This window comes from Myripristis murdjan, chromosome 4, assembly GCF_902150065.1.
Source record: "Myripristis murdjan chromosome 4, fMyrMur1.1, whole genome shotgun sequence".
NCBI classification, from domain to species: domain Eukaryota; kingdom Metazoa; phylum Chordata; class Actinopteri; order Holocentriformes; family Holocentridae; genus Myripristis; species Myripristis murdjan.
In genome coordinates this window covers 21,700,374-21,721,982 of record NC_043983.1, presented here as the reverse complement: position 1 = coordinate 21,721,982, position 21,609 = coordinate 21,700,374, and the positions used below count along the sequence as shown (strand labels likewise).

The 21,609-nt window shown below is 40.6% G+C and overlaps 1 protein-coding gene and 1 long non-coding RNA gene across 2 annotated transcripts in view; one reads left to right on the top strand and one right to left on the bottom strand.

The window, feature by feature from the left end:
- Positions 1–4,045: 4,045 nt before the first annotated feature.
- On the bottom strand, positions 4,046–8,286 carry LOC115358057 (uncharacterized). The gene is made up of 3 exons (XR_003928151.1): positions 8,179–8,286; positions 5,869–5,978; positions 4,046–4,808 (listed from the first exon to the last, which is right to left on the bottom strand). It is a non-coding gene; the product is annotated as an uncharacterized LOC115358057 (long non-coding RNA).
- exoc2 (exocyst complex component 2) overlaps positions 8,206–21,609 on the top strand; it is a 39,134-nt gene continuing 25,730 nt past the window's right edge. The window contains exons 1-4 of the mRNA XM_030049839.1: positions 8,206–8,302; positions 18,351–18,508; positions 21,025–21,201; positions 21,470–21,596. Coding sequence (XP_029905699.1) covers positions 18,391–18,508; positions 21,025–21,201; positions 21,470–21,596 — 422 coding nt within the window. The 5' untranslated portion in view covers positions 8,206–8,302; positions 18,351–18,390. The remainder of the gene's footprint in view (positions 8,303–18,350; positions 18,509–21,024; positions 21,202–21,469; positions 21,597–21,609) is intronic.

Here is a 21,609-nt window from a genome sequence, read left to right as displayed (position 1 = left end):
GAGATCTTGATATGCCTCCCAGAGACTACATGTGCTCTGGCTGGAATAATCCCGTCTGCTGTAACCCTGATGGTTCTGGGAAAAATCATCCAATTACTGTACATGACAAGGTGGTTCTCCACATAGGAGTACTGTTTCTTTTTCAAACCATGGCGGTGTTTTTTAAAATCTTAAAGGCAATAAAAGAACATAACTGAAGACGGTTACAATTTTCAGTTTCCTGCAGCTTGAAATGCCAATCTACTCATCTCTTGGACTGTGTACATTTTTATTGAGTTCATTGCAAAAGGTAGACTGTGTCCTTTTGCAGTGAGATCCTGTCTGCATTTGTAAAGGTGATGATTTCAAAATTACATGCATGTTTCTATTGTGCATTTGAGCCATTGTTGCTTTGTAAATCCATGTAGCTGGGCTGCTAAAATCTGCTATGTTATTACAGAGATATCACTGCAGCTAAGCCTCCTAACAAAAGCACTGTCACTGATTAACTGTTTACTGATGTGAGGATGTTCTGTTCCTCCACAGAATGTGACAGGAATCAAGTTGAATGGATTCCAGATCAGGTCATGTCAGATCAGGGCCAGATTATCTCTCAAGATTTGTCTGTTGCTCCATTTTCCTTCATTTTTTTTTTCTTTTCTTTCTTTCTTTTTTCTTTTCTTTTTTTTTTTTTTGTTATTTGCATCCTCCCATGATTTCTTTTTTGTCACTTATACTCATACTCATACTTCCCACACTGCCCTAAATGATGGTGTGTGTGATGTAACACTAAAACTACTGCTGCTGCTACTGCTACTACTACCAGTACTGCTACTACTACTACTACTACTACTACTACTACTAGTACTGCTACTACTACTACTACTTCCACTAATAAGAATAAGAATAAGAATACAATTTATAATGCACATTTTTAAAACCCACATACCATGAGAAACACCAAGAGACAACCAGGTAAAAGAAAATAGTCAACATCACAAACATGGACTGTAGAAGACAGAAAAATACTGGGCACATTAACAGACGGTAGCAGGACAATAATCAGGACAGATGCACACATGAAAGCAATGAACCAATTACAGCAGGAAAAAAATCAGAAAAGAGGTAATGTACTCTCTTCACCCCCAAATTCCAAATGGTAATTTTCCTCACCTCCACGTTTACATGGTCCAGTCCTGTTAAATAAATGACCTACAGTATATTTGGAGCTCTACAGGGGCCCAGTGTCACACACAGGAAAGTGGCTCAAAATTGCATCCACCAACTCTTTGTTCCTGAGCTCTATTGTATTTGAACTTATCATTCCATCCTGTCATTTATTCTCCATATGTGTCCATTCTTTCCAGTGCTGAAGTACTATGATGAAATACTTTGAAGTTTTCCACCACAGAGTTTGATGCTGAGAGAGAGGACAGATAGCCAACGGGGACACTGAATGAGACAAATGTCCAGAGTGAGACCTGGACAGAGCGACAAAGAAACAGAGGAAGGGAGACTTTATCAAACAAGTCCCATATAAAACAGTCATATTATGTGACCGGGGGCCGGGTGGCTGCTGCACTGAGCTGTCAACGCTGGGAATCTACAAATTTTACCCTCACTATACCAAGTGTGTTCAAATACAAAACAAACACACCATGATTCCATCAAGTCATGGCTTTTTCTATCAAATGTGCAGTGATTGTCACAGGCTTGGACCCTTTTGTGCTACTGTGTACATACACACACATGGCCACACACATGCAAACACATGATTGCTCGAGGCTTCAGGTCCGGTTTCTGACAGGTCGTGGGAGGATCAAAGTTCAGATTTTGAATGCCAGACACAAGGCCGTAGAGGAAAATAAAAGAGAGGGAGAGGAGGGAGGAACAGATAGAGAGAAAGGGATGGAGACAATGCACTGATAGAGTCCATCAGGATTTATATTAGCAGGAAAAAGGGGATGATTTACAAAAATGCGTGGGTGAAGATGCGATCAGAGTTTGGCAGAGGAGAGGCGAGACAGATGAAAATAAGAGATTATCCACGTAACAGAGGAAACAGTTTGTGCTGCATGAAACCATATTTGTCAAGCACAAAACTTCATTGCCCCCCCCTCACTGCCTCTCTTTCGCTCCTTGGCAAGGGAAGCAGGATGTCTTTCATCCAGTTCAGTTGAAGGATCAAAGCTAAAAGGCTACTCCGCTGAAACTGACCTCAATTTGCACTGCTTCGCTCTCCGCACCACTCCAACATACACAATCCTATAGTTCCCCTTACATCCCCCTCTCCCTCCCGCTACAGTTCCGCCACCCTTATACACACATGCTCCCTGCCTTCCTGTATGCCACACTACCTCATCCACTTAAGACGGGAAATCTCTCAGCGCCTCAAACCCATAATAGCACAATTTATAACCCCCACACAATAACACCACGATATATTACCTTTATCCTTACGCTATTCATTAGATACTGCATCATGTATCACAAATTATCAGCAGTACATATTATCAATATGTACTCGGATGACATATAGGTTGATCCATGTTTGTGTTTGTTAGATAACTTATTCACAATAGCTTTACCCTGCTCTGTACTTCAAAGCCCAGCCTGTGTTTAGTTTCCTGTGTCTTCTTTCTCACTGTTTTCAGTACAAACAGCTTCTCTCCTTAAGCTCCCCACCCACACACATGTATGCTGTGTACACATATTTGTATACACATACACATATTCTCGGCGACTCACATATATGCTCCCCCTCTCCTCAATCGGTCGTAATTCTTACTATGCTGATATGAATGTGATTAATTTATCATGCCTGCAATGTTTTTGTTGCTGCTGTACTTTAGTAAGGGGTTTGCAGCCTCCATCTTCATGTTTATATCCAGTGTGGTGCAGACTTTTAAGTCTTCATACACACTTTTGCCCAATGGTGACCTAAGGCCAGAATCAATAAATAGCAATGTTGGAAATGTGTCCAGTTCCTCTTATGTGTCTCTAGAATTACTGATTGTAATCTATCTTTATAGTTTTCTTCTACTGAAAATGTATATGTACAAGTTAATACACTGTGGAACAAGTGTATTAACTCCCTCAATGGATAATAGATGGGGTTCAGCTGTGAGAATATACCTGTTAAACTGACCATATCGTCTTTTTTTTTTTTTTTTTTTTTTTAAACTGCCTAGAAAACTTCAAACAAACTTTTTCTGTTTGTCCATTTGCCGCTTATCCACATCTTTCTCTCCCCTCTGCAAACAACATCACTGTGAAGAGGCAAAGTTTATAAATGTCATTCTTGGGCGCCCCCTTCTGGGCTTTAGCTACAGTCTGCAATTTTTCTGAAAGTCTCTCTTGACTGCCTACAGAGAGCAGGGGGAAGGAGAGTCCTGAGGATACGCCAAGGCTGCCCACCAAGGCACGCATCCTTAGTGTCAGGAACATCACAAAGGAAATGAAGACGTATTAAATCCTACTTTCTGTGAGCCGATATGCTGCACATAAGTCCAGTTAATATTCACCTAAGCCAACTGAGTCCCTGCTGTCTGCGTTAAATCCTTATAGACAGATCCATGGGATAGAAAACCCAAGTGTGGCATTAGACGACCCATTCAAGTTAAGACCCTCTCTTCCTTTCACACAGACTTAAATTCTTATTCATTTTGTGTCATGTGGTAAAAGAAAATAGTTACAATATTGCCTTTCTTACTACAAATCCTATTCTCTGTCATTCCTGTCCTATCCTTTAATTCCTAATTTTTTAAAATAGTTTTTTCAATAACTCCCCTATTTTTTCCAATTGCTCTATATTCCCAGTGTAACATTATCTCTGGACTATATAAAAAAATTAAGAAACTTAATTTTTTTTATTTCCTTGCTATTCACATCTTTTAAAGTACAAACTTTAATGCTCACTTCACTTCACCCAGCATTTCAGATAAACTGCATTAATTCAGACTTTTTTCTCACATTTTATTCACAGGCAGCTTTTACAACAGACACAAAAAGTGCAAAATGAAAGCATAACACACAAACTCAATATACACAGCAAAAGCACACAACAAAGACATAATAAAAACACACTACAAATCACAACATGTACATAATACAGATACATACAGATAAACATTTACCGAGAACCAAATAGGGCATCAGTTGCTTGGTATATATATATATATATCAGCATAATGTGCTATGTCACTTCCTTTTTAAAATTAAACAAGAACTAAACGATACAATCTGACCAATGAAAACATGACAACATTTGACCAATGAAAAAAGACAATAATGGACCAATGACGATCGAAAACAGAGTGTCTGTGCAAATAGCCTCAGCCTGGCTTATGAATGTATCATCCTCATCATGTCTTCCTGATTGTGATTGCCATGGGCCGTCTATCCAGCATACAGACACCCACCTCTAACAAAGCCCACCTGTTTATGAACATAAACAGTATCCACACAGTGCGACCTGTCACATCAGATCAGAAACATTAGGCTTGAGGAGGAAACATCCTGCATTATGCATGGATTGCTTCGCCTGGTGGATGTAAGCAGTTTCCTCTCCGATGTCTTCATATGCCAATACAACATGAGCCCACGATAAAATGTTATTACACAAACAACCTCTTGAACAAACAGCATGTGTGATAAAAATCTCTCCTGAAGCAGAGGAAATCATACTGGATATACCTTAAGTTTTCAACACCCTGGTGGATTTTGCATTTTGCTTGCTAGACTTTTCCCAGAAGGTACTTCTTAATGGTGTTGAGGGTCGATCCAGACTTTTCCTCCTGAGACACAGTAGCCTGTTGTCTGGCCTGGGCCTGGGGGGTAGGAGGAGCGGTGTTATGGGAGGGTAAGGGGACATGTTATGTTAACCTGGGTGGTAAAGCCTGAACATTTTTGGGAAAATGCCCTTTTATACACATTCTCACCATCCCTCTTTCTTCAGTAATTACAGTTAACTGCTGTTATTCCCCTATCTTCCCTGTGTCTCTGCAATACTTAAGGCCATGGAATAGATATCACCAGGGCTACATCAGATGTTCATGTCACCCTGTTATAATATTATTCATCTATCTCTCCCTTCATCTCTTCCTCCATCTGTTGGGTGTGTTATCCAGCCACTTTGAGCAATGTGTCAGCACTCAGACTGAAAGGCTCTCTGTTCCCCGTAACTCTCCCTCTTCCATTGTGTCTATCTGGATGCTTTTCCAAGCTAAGCCTGGCACAGGCCTGGATTTCCGGAGCCCAAAATTCGAGCCCAGGGAACTGGACTCCTCTGGGAAGGGGAGTAGTGGGAGATGGAGCGCCACTCAAAAGCAAAACAAACCCAAATATCAGGGGTTTATTTAAAATCTCCCCATCTTATATTAACAGCAGTGCTACAGGCTAGTGATTAGCCACACATGGGTCATGGGTTTCTAAGCCTCACTTAATTTCCCTTGGAATCCATATTTTGTGTGTTTTACAAGATGCAAGATACCAGAAGGGATTGGATTTATGCCTTGTCATTAAAAACATATTATTGCTCACTGTACAGTCACAGTGACTGAATAAACAATAGTTATGCGATAGGAGTGGTAAATGTTATTTTAATGAGAATGCATTACCAAAAGCTACTGTGACTTATACATTGCCTTCTCTATTATATGTGCCTTTCTGGTAGCAGGAGTTAATTGAAGCTTTTGACTGCTACATATACAGATATTATGCACTCTGATGTGCCTTCCCAACCAGCTGAGACGGCACTGTTGTAACATCAACAGCAGCCATATGATCTCACTTCAGCGATCTTTGACATTGATGGATTCATACTTGTTTGATGTCTCCTGTTGGATCTAACTACAGTTGAAATGCCCTGCACAGGAAGGAAGTGCTCACCCACTGGTCGCCTGTTCCCTCTTCAGGAGCTCGATGTGGGGAGGGAGGATTTCAGTGCAATATTTACAGTGACCTTTTCCTCTTTCTGGCCAGGGGCCCATGGGAAAAAACTAGAGAAGACAAACAATGAACAATAGGGTTTAGGGATGAGCTATGGTGCCAGCGCAGCATGTGCCATTACGGGATGTGGATTACAGAGGGGAGGGGGGCACAGCAAGGATCAAGGCCCCATCAGTGTCCCTCAGGGGCACACCTGGGACACCTGCTCAAGGAGCCAGTTCTATTAAAAGATACACTGCGCACTGATGCGTTCCTTATGTGATGACAGTGCTGTCAGCAGAGGGTATGGTAGCATTCTTGACAACGGTGGCCCTTGTCACCCTGCACTGTACGAGGTGTGTGAAGATACAAGCATGTTTCATGTGTAAATGAGCATGAAACCAAATGTGGCATGGGACCATGGCATCTTGTTTTCTCAGCCATACTTCAAATGAAAATGTCTCCAAATATGACCCATATGAAAAAAAAAAAATAAGCAGGACTCCCTGTGCACCAAAGAGCCCATTGATATGTAGGGTAAACTAGCTCACATATGTGATAAGCCACTCTTGTCTCTCATTGAGACTGAGATCAAAATCCTCCAGGGTCATTGGCCTAAGTTGGTGTTTATGCAGACAAATAGCCCCTCTGTTGCACCAGCATCTTTGTTTCTTAGTGGCCAGCCTCCCAAATCACAGTTTGATCCCTCAATTATCAGATTAACCCTGTCTAATTGGACAATATGCTTCCCCGGGGATTGGGCCTTGCCTTATCACAGAAATACTTTCTGCCCTGCACAATTTGGTGAGATAAATGTAATGGTATCAGCATTCTAGTGTGTGCCTGGGTGGTCTCTGTTGCATTTCTAATGATGCTGCGCCTTTCCCAGAACAAGCAGAAATACCTCAGTGATGCACCGTGAAAAGAGTGAAGAGGAAAGGAGCAGCCTCCCACTGGGCCTCAGCATTCTCACACTCTCCCTGTGATGGACAACCAACTCTACAATTTTAGTCCTACATCAAAGTTAAGTTCAAAAGTGATGATTCATGAAATAAACTATCAGATGTCACCAGTTTATTATGACAAAACACTTAAAAACAAAACCATACATCTCAGCAAATAAATTCAACACACTGTCATAGCCAAACACATTTCAAGACTAAATTTGAATTTAGGAAATTTTCAGTCAAATCATATGGCAATCTGCTCTGGGAATACATATTATATAATGGTAGGATGTTTGCTGTACTGTAGGTACTGGGCTGGTCTCTGAGAAAAACGCAGCACAATGGGATGTTTAAGTTTCCATATGACAAACATAATTTCCTTGGAAAGAAATTGTTGCCACCACAGCTCCCAGCTTGTACTTTTTCTGCTTCATGAATTAAATTTGAAGTAATGTGCTGTCATGTATCAAGGGAGAACACAGTGCATGCAAGTGTTTTTGGAATGTCAAAATAAAATGCAAATCTTGACAAACTAAATTGCATTAAAAAACTGATCTTTACTGAATTTGCATAATTATAACAAATTTATAATATTAATTGTAATTCTGTTAACATAGTTATTCATGTTTTTAATAGCTCTCTTTATTGATTTTTCCAGGGAAAAGGCAGGAATACAATAAATGTAAAGAACGTCAGAATCCCATTCCTCCCACCCTGTCCCAAGCCCCTCCCCAAAGCTCCAGCCCCAAAGCTTTAAAAAAAGTTAACAAACAAACAAACAAACAAACAAAAAAACATATGAAAAAACAAACAAACAAACAAAAGACAAGGCCTATACACAAAGTTCACTATAAATACCATGGGAAAAATGCAGTGCAAAACCAAAAATAATATACAAAAACACAACACAACACGCATCTTGAAGACACAGGATAAAAAATAGTCTCACCTGTGGGGGGAAATCACCGGGTGTCAAAGAAATTAAATGAGACCAGAAGGGTTCCCAAATTTTTTATCAGACTTTATCAAACTCCTCTGGTCTCTCATCTAAGATGGGGGGATTTTGGACCATCCCAAAAATTCTACTAGAGGGCAAGAGCCAATGAAATGTTGTTTGGAGGACAAAAAGGGAATCAAACCATACAGGTAAGAAATAAAACCTGACAGATATTGACCTCTAGCATGTTATCCAAGTCTGATTTAGGGAGAATGGTGGGAATGGTGGATAAGTGTTGTTTTTACTACAAACCAATATAAACATTATTAATGCATGATTTTATTTATTAATTTGTTTGTTTATTTGTCTGTCTGTTTGTATATTTACCCGTGGCACCGTGTCATGACGTACTCGCAGGGCTGTGGCTGAGAAGGGCCGGATGGAAAGAGGAAAGGCCGGAAGTTGATAGAGGAAACAGGAAAGTATCGCTGGAGCACAGTCGCTGTAAACTGTAAGTTATCTTTTTTTCTCTGATAGTTTTTTGCCCTAAAACGATCGAAACGGGAGCAATAAGCCTATGCCACGAAAGGCAGAAAAATAAGCACTTTGAACGTTTCCTGAAGAACGCAAATGACAGCCTCTGCAGATCGCTTTAGCTGCTTAGCTTGCCAGCAGATGCTAGCCTAGCTAATGTTAACGTTTCCTGTCAAAATGTCAACGAAGCAGGGACTCGGTTCTCTCATCTCTAAGGGGTTGCCATGTTGTGTGACAGTCTGTCGGCATCAGAGACGATGGCTGTAGTGGATAAACATTGGTTAAACAGCTGACAGCTACGGCTAATAGCACGTTAGATAGCGTTCTGTTAGAGGAAGAGAAGCTGCGACGAAACTCCATTTAAAAATACGGCATTTTAGCATTTCCTTGCTTTTTGCAAAATGCAGGTACACTGTAAAACCTAACAAAAAACGATTTGCTAGAAGATAGTATCTTCTTGTTGATTCGGCCTATACGCGATGCTCCAAGCTGCACCAATAAATTGACAAGTTATAGAATAGCTTTGCATTGCTCGGCATCGCCCTCCCTACTTCAGTGCATTTAATAGGCTGAAGTAGTGATGTGGTAGTGATGCCAGCCGATTCTAAAATATGGCAATTTTGAAACAAGAACTGTATTATGAGTATGCCGAATGAAGGGAGGTTTAAAGTCATGTTTTTCCAGGTACAGTCTGTTCCGGCAGGCATGACATCTTATCTTGTTTTGAGGCAATGACATGTCAGTACCTATGGATGTCCATGCCTCTGCTTGCACACTATCGCGTTGTTTTGGGGGAATAAATAGTATTGCAAGGCGAATATAATTTTCTCTCCTCGTGGTATTTGCTGTTTCTGTTACGAGCATTAGGTTACAATGAATAAAGTGAAATAAATTTGATGACACAGCATTACAAAGAATGGCATGGTTCACTCTCTGAGAAGGAGAGTTTGGGGGTGCGTTGGCATTACAGTATGTGGCTAGCCAATGATGTGCAGTATTACTACTGGCATAATTCATTAATTCCTGTGGGGACCTTCTCTTTTATTTGGGGGACCTGAATAAGAGTTTATTCATTCAGGTTACAGACTACAGTATTTCCCTTTCTGAAGCTTTGGTCTCTGACAGGACAGGCTTGAATTTGAGCTTTGAGGGAAATAGGCTACAGGCAGAATTATACATATTCTTGTTAAAAGCAAACTAAACTTGTGGGAAGAAGTATTTCCCTTCTAAAATACGAAACTAAGATTACTTTTATTGAGATCAGTGCACTACCAAGGAGTTGCATGCAGGTGGCCTGTAATCAGCACAAATAAAGTTACATTTTCACAATAGAGATAAATAAGCAAGGTGATTAGGGCAGTGATCCAGTGGAAATGTCAAGAACAATACCAGTGTTTTGCACCTTTTTAACTCATTTACTACAATGAACACATGCTTTTTGAAGATTCTGACTGTTTTACAGTGCATTGCATACTTATTTAGATTTTTAAATAATTAGGCTATTCCATTTGCCTTTTTTTTTTATTCAAATTTTTTAAGTTCATATGAACCTACTATAAAATACGCAGCTCCATTAGTAGCTCCTGGATGTAGATTCATGAAGCTTTAAATTTACTTTATTAGTCTGTTTTTTTTTTTTTTTTTCAGGGGCAGTTTTCAAGCAGACACATCACTTACATTCTGTTGTGTGTGTTTCCTCACGGGCAGCATTGCTGAATTTAGTAGAGGAAAAGTGCATTAGTTTGCCATAGCAGAAATCAGAAAAACAAATAGCCAAATGACTAGCCTATATGCAAGAGCAAACCAAATCTTCATCATCCTTCTCACAGTGTCTGCGTTTGCTTATCATTTGTCTTCTGGATTTGATTTTCCATCAAAGTAGCACATCAATGCAGTGCTGTTGGACAGCTGGCTTTGAAGTCATGCTAGAGCTTCCTACCAGCATGTGAATGCTGCAGAAAATGTGTAGACTTTTCAAATAAATGTGGGCGTTAAACTAAACTATGCATAACTGCAAAGCCACTTTGTCAAAAATAAACTTGGATGCAATGTTCACTGTGATGAATTAGTACATATTTCAAACAATTTTCAAGATGATTTTTGTAGGGTGTCATATAGAAATTAATGGAAGCAGTTATCTCTCTGGGAGGGGGGAAAAAACACGTTCAAACATCTCAAACAGTAAAATGAATTTTTTTTACTGTTACAATTTAGAATAGAAATTTAAACTATCTGTGAATTGTAGTAAAGCATGAAAAAATACTTTTATGATCTGTCACGATGCAAAACTGTAATAATACTCAAGTCATTTTTGGCTTGAATGACGTGTCTTTTGACATCAGTCATTTATTACTTGTGCCATGAATGCTGTCCTAGCAGTTGAAAATATGTATAATCAGGCTATGGGTTGGACAGAAACATTGTAAAGCCAGAAATTTCAGCATTTGGCAGAGTAATTATTGCATCATTAGTACTGATTAACAGCCCTATCAATCCTTGTACATTTATTGTGATTATTTTGTATTATTTGACACTGCAAATTTTACTTTGACCTATAATTTTATGAAGTCTTTAGAATGTCTACTTATTATGGAAATGATCAGTTCAGTGTTTTAAAAATGCTTGTTTTTAGAAGCCAACATTAAGTGCAGCAGACAGTGTTAAGGTTGCCCTGACTTTTTTCACTCAAGGAATGTTTGACCTAGACTGCCTTATTTGTTAGAGGGGAGTCTGTCTGTCTGTCTGTCTGTCTGTCCACAGCTAATCTCACAATCTACTGGGCCTGTCAACTGAATATTTTCTGTGCACAATTATGACTGTATGATGAAGACCCTTTCATGTTTGTGGTGATTCAGAAACTTTGAAAAACGTGTTTTTTTGCTACTTCCACTCTCTCTTCATTTAGCCTACTGTCTAGCTTGCTCAACCACCGCTTCTCTTGCTCTCTCTCTCGTTTTGCATACTACTGGGTCACTAACACCACTTGGTAGTAATTTTGAATTTTGCTGTTTTAATTCATGCTCTTTTTGAAATTCTGTTTCTGTTGAAAGCCATATGACTTATTGCAAAGAGCTACAAATGGCTTGTGAGCCACAGGTTACTGACTACTGATGTAATGTGTGGAATAAAGAGAAACACATACAGAGAGAACAAGAAAAAACTCAAGTGGCTTTAAGATTTTTGCATGATATTTTCTAGAATATGCTGTACTATATTTGTATCATACAGTGAAAAGTGATTATACAATTTTCTGCTGAGTCTCTCCCGAGTTTTGCTCAGCACTTAGGGCCTGCAGTCCAGAAAAGGGGAAATACGCCTGGCAGAGATCTACTTTCTACTGAGTGTGCTGTTCTAGTTATAGTATTGAACTTCAACCTCCTTTCTCACCATTGTGTATATGCTCATGAATTTGTTTGTATGCACAGAAGAATGAAACACACAGAATATGTCAGAGAGATCAAGAGAACACTTTTTTAACTGTGGTTGTAATTGTACAGTTATTTTGGAGTTGGTCTAAGCAAAAACCCTCAACTCCCCTGTACTGATAGAGTACCAATCAATATCAACACGTCAAAGTTTTGACTAGCACTGCTGTGCCAAGACTCATTAAGTGCAATGTTTTCAAACAGAACATAGTCTGAGCCTATAATTCTTATACCCATGCGCTTTTGTAAAATATTATTTCAACATATTTTCTTTAAATAGGCCTTTTCAGCAAAAACATTAACTTACTGTGTTTGTTTTACTGTGTGATTGTTTGAGGGGTAGCAGTGGCCTAAAGGTTAGAGAAGCGGCCTTGCCACTTGAAGGTCAGGAAAAATCTGGGTGGAGGGAGTGAATGAATGAGTGATGATATCTCTTCCATTAGTACCCATGGCTGAGGTGCCCTTGAGCAAGGCTTTCAACCTCATTCTACTCTAGTGAGACTGTGGTTGTACTGCACAGCCCTGTGGTGTGAGTGTGAAACAACATTGCTGTGAAAATGCATCTGCACACAGCAAACCTATCCTGGGTAAATAAAGGAGTAAAAAAAAAAAAAAAAAAAAAAACAGGGACAGAATGAATGAGAGCAATTGATTGACAGGTTGATTAGACGCAGACGCCATGTTCCAGGAACAAGTTGTCATTGAGCTGCTCCATCATTTGGACTGGTAACCAGGCAGTTGATTCCCTAGGCCCTTCAGTTAGAGCCTACAGAGCTCTAGTCCACACTGTCTTTCTCCTTCTCCTCCCCAAATGACAGCAACGCTTGGTTGGGGGATGGGGTTAAGGCTACACTGATCCATTTCCTGCCTGCTCACAAGGCTCTAATTGGAAAATTTGGGTGGCCCTGCTTGTTTGTTTTGGTAGAATGGACTGCAGTGGGTTATATTTGAGGCTTTTCTGTAGCACTGCCACCCCGTAGAGTCCATGGAGAATTGAGCGGCGGGAGTCAGGCCTGGCTTTGTTTGTGAAGTGACATTTCGCCTCTATCTCACCCTCGTCCACTCTCCCCGGTCTGCCCCACCTGGTAGCCTCCTCCGTGCTAACAGGCTTACTGGGCCACTGGTTTTCACGGGCCTGTTTCCATGACCCAGTTAGACCACAGACATGGACAGACCACACTGTAACTCCAGACAGTTAGAGAAGCTTTGGGCTGTGCGAAAGAGTCACAAAACAGCTAGAAACAGGCTAGAATATTAATGGATTAAGTCTGTTTACTGTAGATTGCAGCAAGTTGTGTTTTAATTCAGCATGAAATTAGCGAAGATAGTCATATGTATTCTAGGACGGGGGGTTTCAAACTTTTTCATGTTGCAGACTCCCAAGTTGACTTTCTTCAAGCTACTGGCCCTACTTTGAAGTTATGTTACCCTAGGGACCCTGATATGAAAAGCTAATTTGGGTTTGTATTATGTATTAAATTGTTGCCAACCTTGAACACTGACAAATGGATTAAAAGTAATTGGGTTAAAACCAAATGTTCAAATAATCACTCAATTACACACAAAAATCTACTGAATTTCAAAATTAAAGTGAAAATTTCCTGAGGACCCCCTGGAAGCCCATCAAGGACACTGGAGCATCCCAGACCCTACTTTGAAAACAGCCAGTTTATGCAGCAGTATTTTTTAGAATGTATGATAGACTTTGTGAGGATAGTTCTCATGCTTGTAATGTGTTTTTATGTAAAGCAGCAGGGATAATACCATGTCATTCAGCAGAACTGCCTGTCTCCAGTTTCTAAATCCTCTAAAAACATCTTCCAGCATTCATGGACCTACACTTCGTATTTATGTTTATTATTCCAGGATTTTTTAATGAGAAATTGGGGCCCTCGTGCTTTCGTTAGGTCTAAATATGAAAAGCAACTTGAGACTAACAAACAAACAAATAGACAGCCTTAAGGACAACAGACCCTGAGGGCAGGCGTCAAGATGGTAAGCCATCGCAGGCCAGAGCCACACAGCTGATCGCTCTGTCCTCTTTCTCTGCCAGGACAAAACTTCCAGCAGTGCTGAGATTGGCTGCATGCAGAGGAAATGCTGACTCATTGTGGAAGGATTGCGCGACTGTCCAGTGGTCGCAACATCTGCCCTCACGCAGGCTCTAGCTGGAGTTTATAAGTCATGTTATCAGTCTGTTTATGAATCCAAATTTAAACAGTATCTAGTGGTAATAGTATCTGCACAGTTCATACTTTTTTATGTAATCAGGCTCAGATTGCTTTCATTTTTGGCAGATTGACATCATCAAAACCTTCTGCTCTTTTTTTTTTTTTTTTTGCCATTTTCCACTGCAGACCAGCTCAAAGGTGAGAGTGAGGACTGAGGGGGATTGTTTAAATCTATCCCCAGCCTGTGTGATCACTTCAGGCCAGTCATCTCTGACGGGCTGATGTTTGGCCAGCTCTGTGCATTTAGAGGGGTGGAGGGGGCGATCTTTGATGGAATCTGGTGTTTGTGTAATGTTGGGGAGCACAGAGTGAAATGGTGTTAGTGTGGGGGTACTGCATTGCCTGCGAGTTAGCTGCTCTTAGGGGAGATGGAGAGAGGTGGGGGCTAGTGGTGATGAGTTTTCTGAAAGGTCCCTTTGTGCCCCTTCAGCCCATCACTCTTGCTCTCTCACTCTCTCTCTCTCTCTCTCTCTCACTCACACACACATATATACACACACACACGCAGCACTCCTGCCAATCACTGCCACATGTGAGTCACCCGTGAGCTCAGACCAGCATATGATCTAGGGCATGAACACCTCATTCATGAGATGGACATGATGCAGTGTGTTGATATCGTAGGTCAGATAGATAAAAATCTCCTTTGCTCTACCTTGTCTTTGCAGTTATTATCCAACTTAGTTTCTCTGTTGCACCTTTTAGACTGACCTAAAATCCCACTATCGTCCAGGAATTCAAACCTCAGTGTAATTTTAAATATAATAAACTTTGACTTATATTCATAGTGTTGTCACAATAAGACACTACTGGGATGAAACAAAGGAGAAAATGCTGTGTTTCCATTGAGTTGGATGATTGTGACATCAGTTATCCAGCAGGTGAAATATGTGAGTTGGGACTTATGCTAATGTAAGCAGGTAGTGCCGGGGAAATAACAAAAACAATGTAAAACCTGTAGGATAACTTGTGATATCCTCTCAGTGCTCAGGTGGCACCCTGCCTTCCCTGCTTTTCACATTGACCCCCTCCATGGCAGCAGGGTTGTGACAAGCTACACACAAGATGGAAGTGAAATGTTTCCCTCTTGTCAAAGAGAGACATACAGTGGATGACTTGGGTAGATTAAGCTGTTGACCTTAGTTAAATCACTTCTACTGTGTGCTGCCATCCTCCATCTGAACGTGTCCTCTGAATTAAAGCCATCAGGGAAAAACCAGCCACATGGCTTACTCCTGAAATCAGGTTAGGCCGTTTCATTATCTGAAGTCACTCTGAACTGTGCAAACAAGATGTATAATGGACACTACATATCGTAATAGGATACAGTTTTTTCCACGAACACTTTCAGTGTCTAATCTTAGATTACATTTTTTAAAATTGTTTTCAGGTTGTCTTTTTTTAATCCTTTGCTTCTTTCTATCCTAAACTGCAGAGTGCAACATTTTTGTGGTATGTGAAAACCCAATGATTTTTGTGTGTTTAGGTAGTTTATGAAAAAAATCTTTCCTTTGTGCCTGTGTCTCCAGTACAAAGCTAAAGACGGGTTGTCACTTGTTAGCAATGCTGGAAGAAGAAACCAAACCTCAGAGTTGCATGGCTTCCACAAAGAACAGGACTAACCCCGCTGTTTATTAGTCAGCCTTCAAGGAAAACAAACCTGCCTTTTCAGCCCAGACAGAGAGAAAGGTGGGGGTCGGGGGTGGGGCCTAACAGCATCATGGATAATGGGGAACGAGCAAGAGAAAAGGGCTAAATCGGGTTGTGTTTTGTCATTAATTAAATTTAGCCTACACAGTGTGACATGGCTTGACACATCTTGGAAGCGAGCGGATGGTAATGTTACAGGGATCCTCTGACGCCCCCTAGAGGTTAATGGCTTGCATCCCTCTAGTGGAAAACACCCCCCACTTTATAAGCAATGTTTCCAGTTGGAACTTCAGAAACCTTCTTTGTTTTCTCGTTCATGCTACTATAAGGAAAAATTCATTCACAGTTAAGCCTTGGCCTGCATCAGCTTATAGTTTCTATTACCTCTTTTGCAGGGTATTCCTGATGGTGTGTGACGTGAGACTTGTGCAAGAGCCTTCGTGCTTGCAGTGTGTTTGTGTGTGTGTGTGTGTGTGTGTGAATGTGTGTGTAAGTGTGAATGTGTGTGTGTGTGTGCATGTGTGCGTGCATGCTCGTGTTATAGAGAGGGGTCTGGGCAGTGTTCCCGTGTCCATGCACAGCCCCCAGAGTAAAGTAAACACAGCGGCTCTTTTCTCATCCCAGCCGTCAGCAGGCTCTCCCCAGGCCCGCGCCAGAGACCACACACCCAGACCACACACACACACACACACACACTCACTCACACACACACACACGCACACGCACACACAAACACACACACACACACACACACACACTGCCCAGACCTCTCCGCAGATCCTTCCACACACTCGCATACACATAGACCACACAGCACCAGCTCGGGCCCCTCGCACGCAACCTAGCTGAGCTGTCATTCTGCCCAGCGTGTGTATGTGTATGTGTGAGTGTGTGTGGGTGTGTGTGTGTGTGGGCAGGCTATCTGTGTGTTTGTGCACGTGTATTTCCAAGATGGGGGGATAGGATAGAAACACTCCTGGAAACATACTGATTCCTGTCAGAATTCCCTTATACAAAATAAGAGCCCAGTCCTCTGCCCCTCACTGCTCCCACTCTAAACATATGGGATTGATGAAGGACATACCAGGCGCTTGTTTTAGGCCTATTAACCTCTTATCTTTTCATGTCAGATCCATAGCCCCTCCATTTCCTCTGACAAGCAAAAGGCCGAAGAGACAACACTGGGTAGCCCAGATCCCTCACTCTATCACTCCATCTCTGGCAGAGATGGGACCTTTGTCAATACATGTATATCCCATTGGTGATTATTATTATTACTTTTTGCTTTGCTTTTTTTTTTTTTATTTGCTATTACACATTGTGGTCTCTTCCTTTTTTGACATTTTGAATGTAATTAAGGGAACTACCGTTAAGAAAATCTTGGCATCTTGCCCCACACCTCATGATATTTACTTTGAGTGACATTTTTAATTATATGAATTATATGATATGATATGGTTACCCAGGGCAGCTAAAAATGAGTGATCTAGGGCGAGTTCAGTGTCATGCTTAAGGACATTTTAACATGATAGGTGGCTGTTAATCATCATGTTGGCTGCTGCAGGGATTAAACCTGTCACCTTTTGGTAACAGGAAGGTCTCCCTAACTGATGAGCTACATTGTCTATCAATTTTGGACTCTTGAAGGCTTCCCTGGAGCCTTTTTGTACACCTACACCTACTGTTAGTGCACCATAGCATGGTGCAATGGGTGTGTGGTGTCACCAGCATGAACTTGTTGCAGGTCTGGTCCGTGTGAACTCCTGCATTGTTTGTGGAGAACGTGTTTTGGCTTTGGAGCAAAAGGGCGGAAGCCTTGCTCAAGCTGCTTCAGAGACTCTACATTGGTCAGCCTTAGCAAGACCTGGCAGTAATTTATTAGCAAACATCTGTGCTGGTGAAATACATCCTTTCATTTTTTCATTTGGAATTGTTCCTTCTCTTCCTTTACTCAGCCCCAACATGAACTGATTTGCATGGGTGCTCCTTCTCTGGTACCATAAACGCATAGCTGATCTGTATTGTATTGTGTGGGCTTATGTGGAATGATCGGGGAGGCCAGGTTTATTTATCCTTCTCTGTGAGGTTTACATTCTTCCTTTCGTTCCTGCTCTGTCTGCTCCTTCATACTTGGCTTCCTTCTCTATTTTTCCTATTATCTGAGAGATAACTAGCAATGCATACATAGTTGGGAGACCTTCAGGGTGAGAAATTAACACTGGCTGCCGGTAAAAAAAAAAAAAAAAAATTGCTGTGGTCAGTAAGTTCATCTAAAGCTCCTGGCTGTTATGGCAGGTAACTGAATGTCCCTTGATGGTGGCCCTGTTCAGCTCTAAAAACATAGTCAGCTGGTAATGTTAGAAAAGTAGCGTCTGATTTTTGTGTGTGTGTGTGTGTGTGTGTGTGTGTGTGTGTGTGTGTGTGTGTGTGTGTGTGTGTGTGTGTGTGTGTGTGTGTGTGTGTGATTCACAAGTGGCCTGTTGACATAAAAGTTCGCTCGCTGTCCTGGAGATCTTATGTTGTGTATTTTATTGTAGGATTTTTTGATTTATGCAACTATTTGATTATGTTGTCTCCACTCTGAAGTCTGATAATACATCCCTCTACCTTGTTCATTGTTTCTTTATTATTTTCTCTATTATAACCTGCATACTGATGTGTGCTGGGTTCTGTGTTAATGACGCTGTGTTTCGTACCCCTTCCTCTGTCATTTTCCTAGACGCTGATTGATCCTGTGTTCCTGCCTGCCGAAGACCACCATGTCTCGTGCCCGACAGCCCCCCCTGGTCACGGGCATCTCTCCCAATGAGGGTGCGGCATGGACCAAAGTCACCATCCGTGGGGAAAACCTGGGCACAGGCCCGGCCGACCTCATTGGTAATACATTCATAACGAACCAACAGCACACACACACATCTGTTTTTTTTGTTTTTTTTAATATGATGGAGTTTGTACATTTGTTTTAATTTAATTTAATTACTGCAAAGAATTAATAGATTTTCTTGTTGAGTGAAGACAAGACATCGTTATTGATAAATTTGTCTCCTGTTTAAAGTGTTTTCCTGTGTTTGTTTTAGCTGTGGAGAATTGGGGTAATTTTGGATATGAATTTAAGTTTGCTGCATGTACCATTTGTGTATCAGTTTTTAGTACCTTTTATATTTTAAAACATGGCCTACTTGAGTACATAAGTATCATTAAATTTATATTTGCATGTATAAAATTAATTAAAATTAATAAAATGAATATTATGTAATTCACCTTTGTTTGTTTGTTTGTTTTTTTAGTAAATAATAAATTGAGATTAAGATTTTTATTGTTTCTCTTATTGTTTATCTTCCAGAAGCGTTAGCTTTTGTTGAACTTAATGGTCACTGCTATTGAGTGAATGTTGAAGAAACACTGATTTGTTTTTGTCGTTCAATTTCTGTTCAAGTGTTTAATATTGTTCAGTTTCATTCATTTTCACTGATTTTATTAGCTTATCCATCAACAAACTGTAATGACCCATGTTTTAAAACAGGCTTGTCTATTGTTTGTTTTCCTTTATATGATATGTGAGGCATGTTTTTTCCCCCTTAGGAGAAAATTATTTTTTCACTCTTTATTTTCTGTTTATGAATCTTGAGAACTATGGCTTTTATATCTAAACTAAATTAGGTAAAAACTAATTTTGTCAAACATTTTTAGTGATTTGAGTTAAAATGCGTAGTTTATTTTTTTCTTGTGTGTATTTTCCTAATATTTAATAGTTAAATTTTAACATCACTTAATGTAAACATAGGTGTTGAAATAACAAACAAACAAAAAACATCTGTTATGCATTACACAAGTGTTTTAATAGATAAAGAATTTGCTTTGTTGTGCTAAGTTAATAAAAGTGGACATAAGCATTTCTTGCTAATGCCAAAAACTTTTTTAATTTAAGAATTTAAATTTACTTTTGACCACCTGTAAATTCCATTTTGAATTGCATTTTGAATTTGTCATAGTGAAAAGAATTTGCAAAGTAAGTTTTCTAGTGTATAATTACCAATTGTATTTTAATATGGTTATAAATGTTTCATAAGTAGTGATGAACACAAAATTTTAAATCTTCTATTGACATTAAAACCAAATGAATTTATATCCATTTTACCATTTTATTTTACAGTTATAACTTGTTGTCTGTCTTGAACTTCCAGTAAAAAAGAAATGCTTGCAATGAAATTCCCTCAGCCTTGTAGGACCAGAATAAGAGCTCTCACAGCTTCAACAGAGAATCACATTTTCAGTGTAGAACTGCCAGTTCAAAACTTAAGATTTAGACATCCAACTGTCTGATTAAATCTCCTTTTGGAATAGAGAGAAGATTTTGCTTGCTGTGCCTACAAATTGTTCTGCTTGCTCTTTTTATAATACACTGAACACACACACTATTGTAAGTTTAGGTCTTGCAAATATTTAGATTACTACGCCTAGATTAAGAAATTCAAGAACTAATCAACACACGCATGAATGTGAAAATATAGATTTTTTTTTTTAAACTCCTAGAGGCACACAGATGGGCTACCTCCGTCTTGTTCTCATTATGTGTTTCAGCGTCACACTCTACTTTTTGTCTGTCGATATTTTCCCTCTTGTTAGCCAATTTCTCCCCTACCCTATTTCTCTGGTTTGAGTGGAGAGGGGGAGAGCAGTCCAGAAGACTCACACACACTGCTCCATACTTGGCAAGCCTTGTTCTGGCCAATGATATGGGTCTATTTCTGACCATGAATGTCTCAAGGGCCTGGAATTAGCCAATTAGATATGCACAAATGTGTGTGAGTGTGTATGTATTCAAACAAAGTGGCCAACAGAGAACAGAGGCAGGAAATGGGCTCTAATGGGCGTATTATTCACGGTTTTATGGGCTATTTGTTGATCAACTCTTGCGGGCTTTTATGATGTTTGATTATACACACGTGAAGCTTTCTAAATTCCCTTGGCTGGAAATGTCAAAGTAATCCCTGTCTTTCTTTTCCCCGTCTGTCTTGTAGTGTCCAAATAGTTTTCAAGAGGGTCTAAAAAGAGGACGACAGATGGAGGGAGAGAGTGCGCCGTGTGCCAGTAATGAGCCACTTAGCAGTGAAGTGACACTCGTTAGATTGTGGATAGGTTGATGGAGCTGAGTGAGAGGAAGGAAGGTCAGGGCCACCCACACCCACTGTGACCCCTACTTGAACTTTGACCCCGAGTGTCAAGTTGACTAAACTTGCCCGTAAAGACGCCAATACTGTCTGAGTGAGCACCTCTTGCCTCACATTGTCTTTGTGTGTCTAGCTTACAGCTTGTTTATTTGCCCTGTCACTATGTGTCCATATCTCTCTCTGTCTCACCTTCTCCATCTTTGCCCCCCTCTCCTCTCTCAGGTCTGTTGATCTGTGGCCATAACTGCCTGCTGACAGCCGAGTGGATGTCAGCCAGCAAGATAGTGTGCCGCGTGGGTCCTGCCAAAGACGACAAGGGAGAGATAATTGTCACAACCAAGTCCGGAGGCAACGGCACCTCCACGGTCTCATTCAAGTTGCTCAAGCCAGAGAAAATTGGTAAGACTCAGGAGACAACTAAACAGCAGCCTCTTAATTTTAACAGGGCAGACTTGATTTGCTATACAGTTGTTAGCCTGGAAATGATATTTTTGCAATATATTGCAAAACTCAACCACCACTACAGTTACCTATACTACCATTTGCATGTGTGCAAGATGTGCTAGTGATGTGAGTTTTTGTGCGTGTGCGTGCGTGTGTGCGCACATCTGGGATGTGTTGCAGAGCTCAGTGACGTGTGTCTTGCCTGTTCTGCCCTTTCCCACAGGTATCCTGGACCAGTCTGCAGTGTGGGTGGATGAGATGAACTACTACGACATGAGGACTGACCGCAACAAAGGCATCTCTCCGCTCTCCCTGCGACCAAGCAATCCATTGGGCATTGAAATAGACAAGTACGGAATGAGA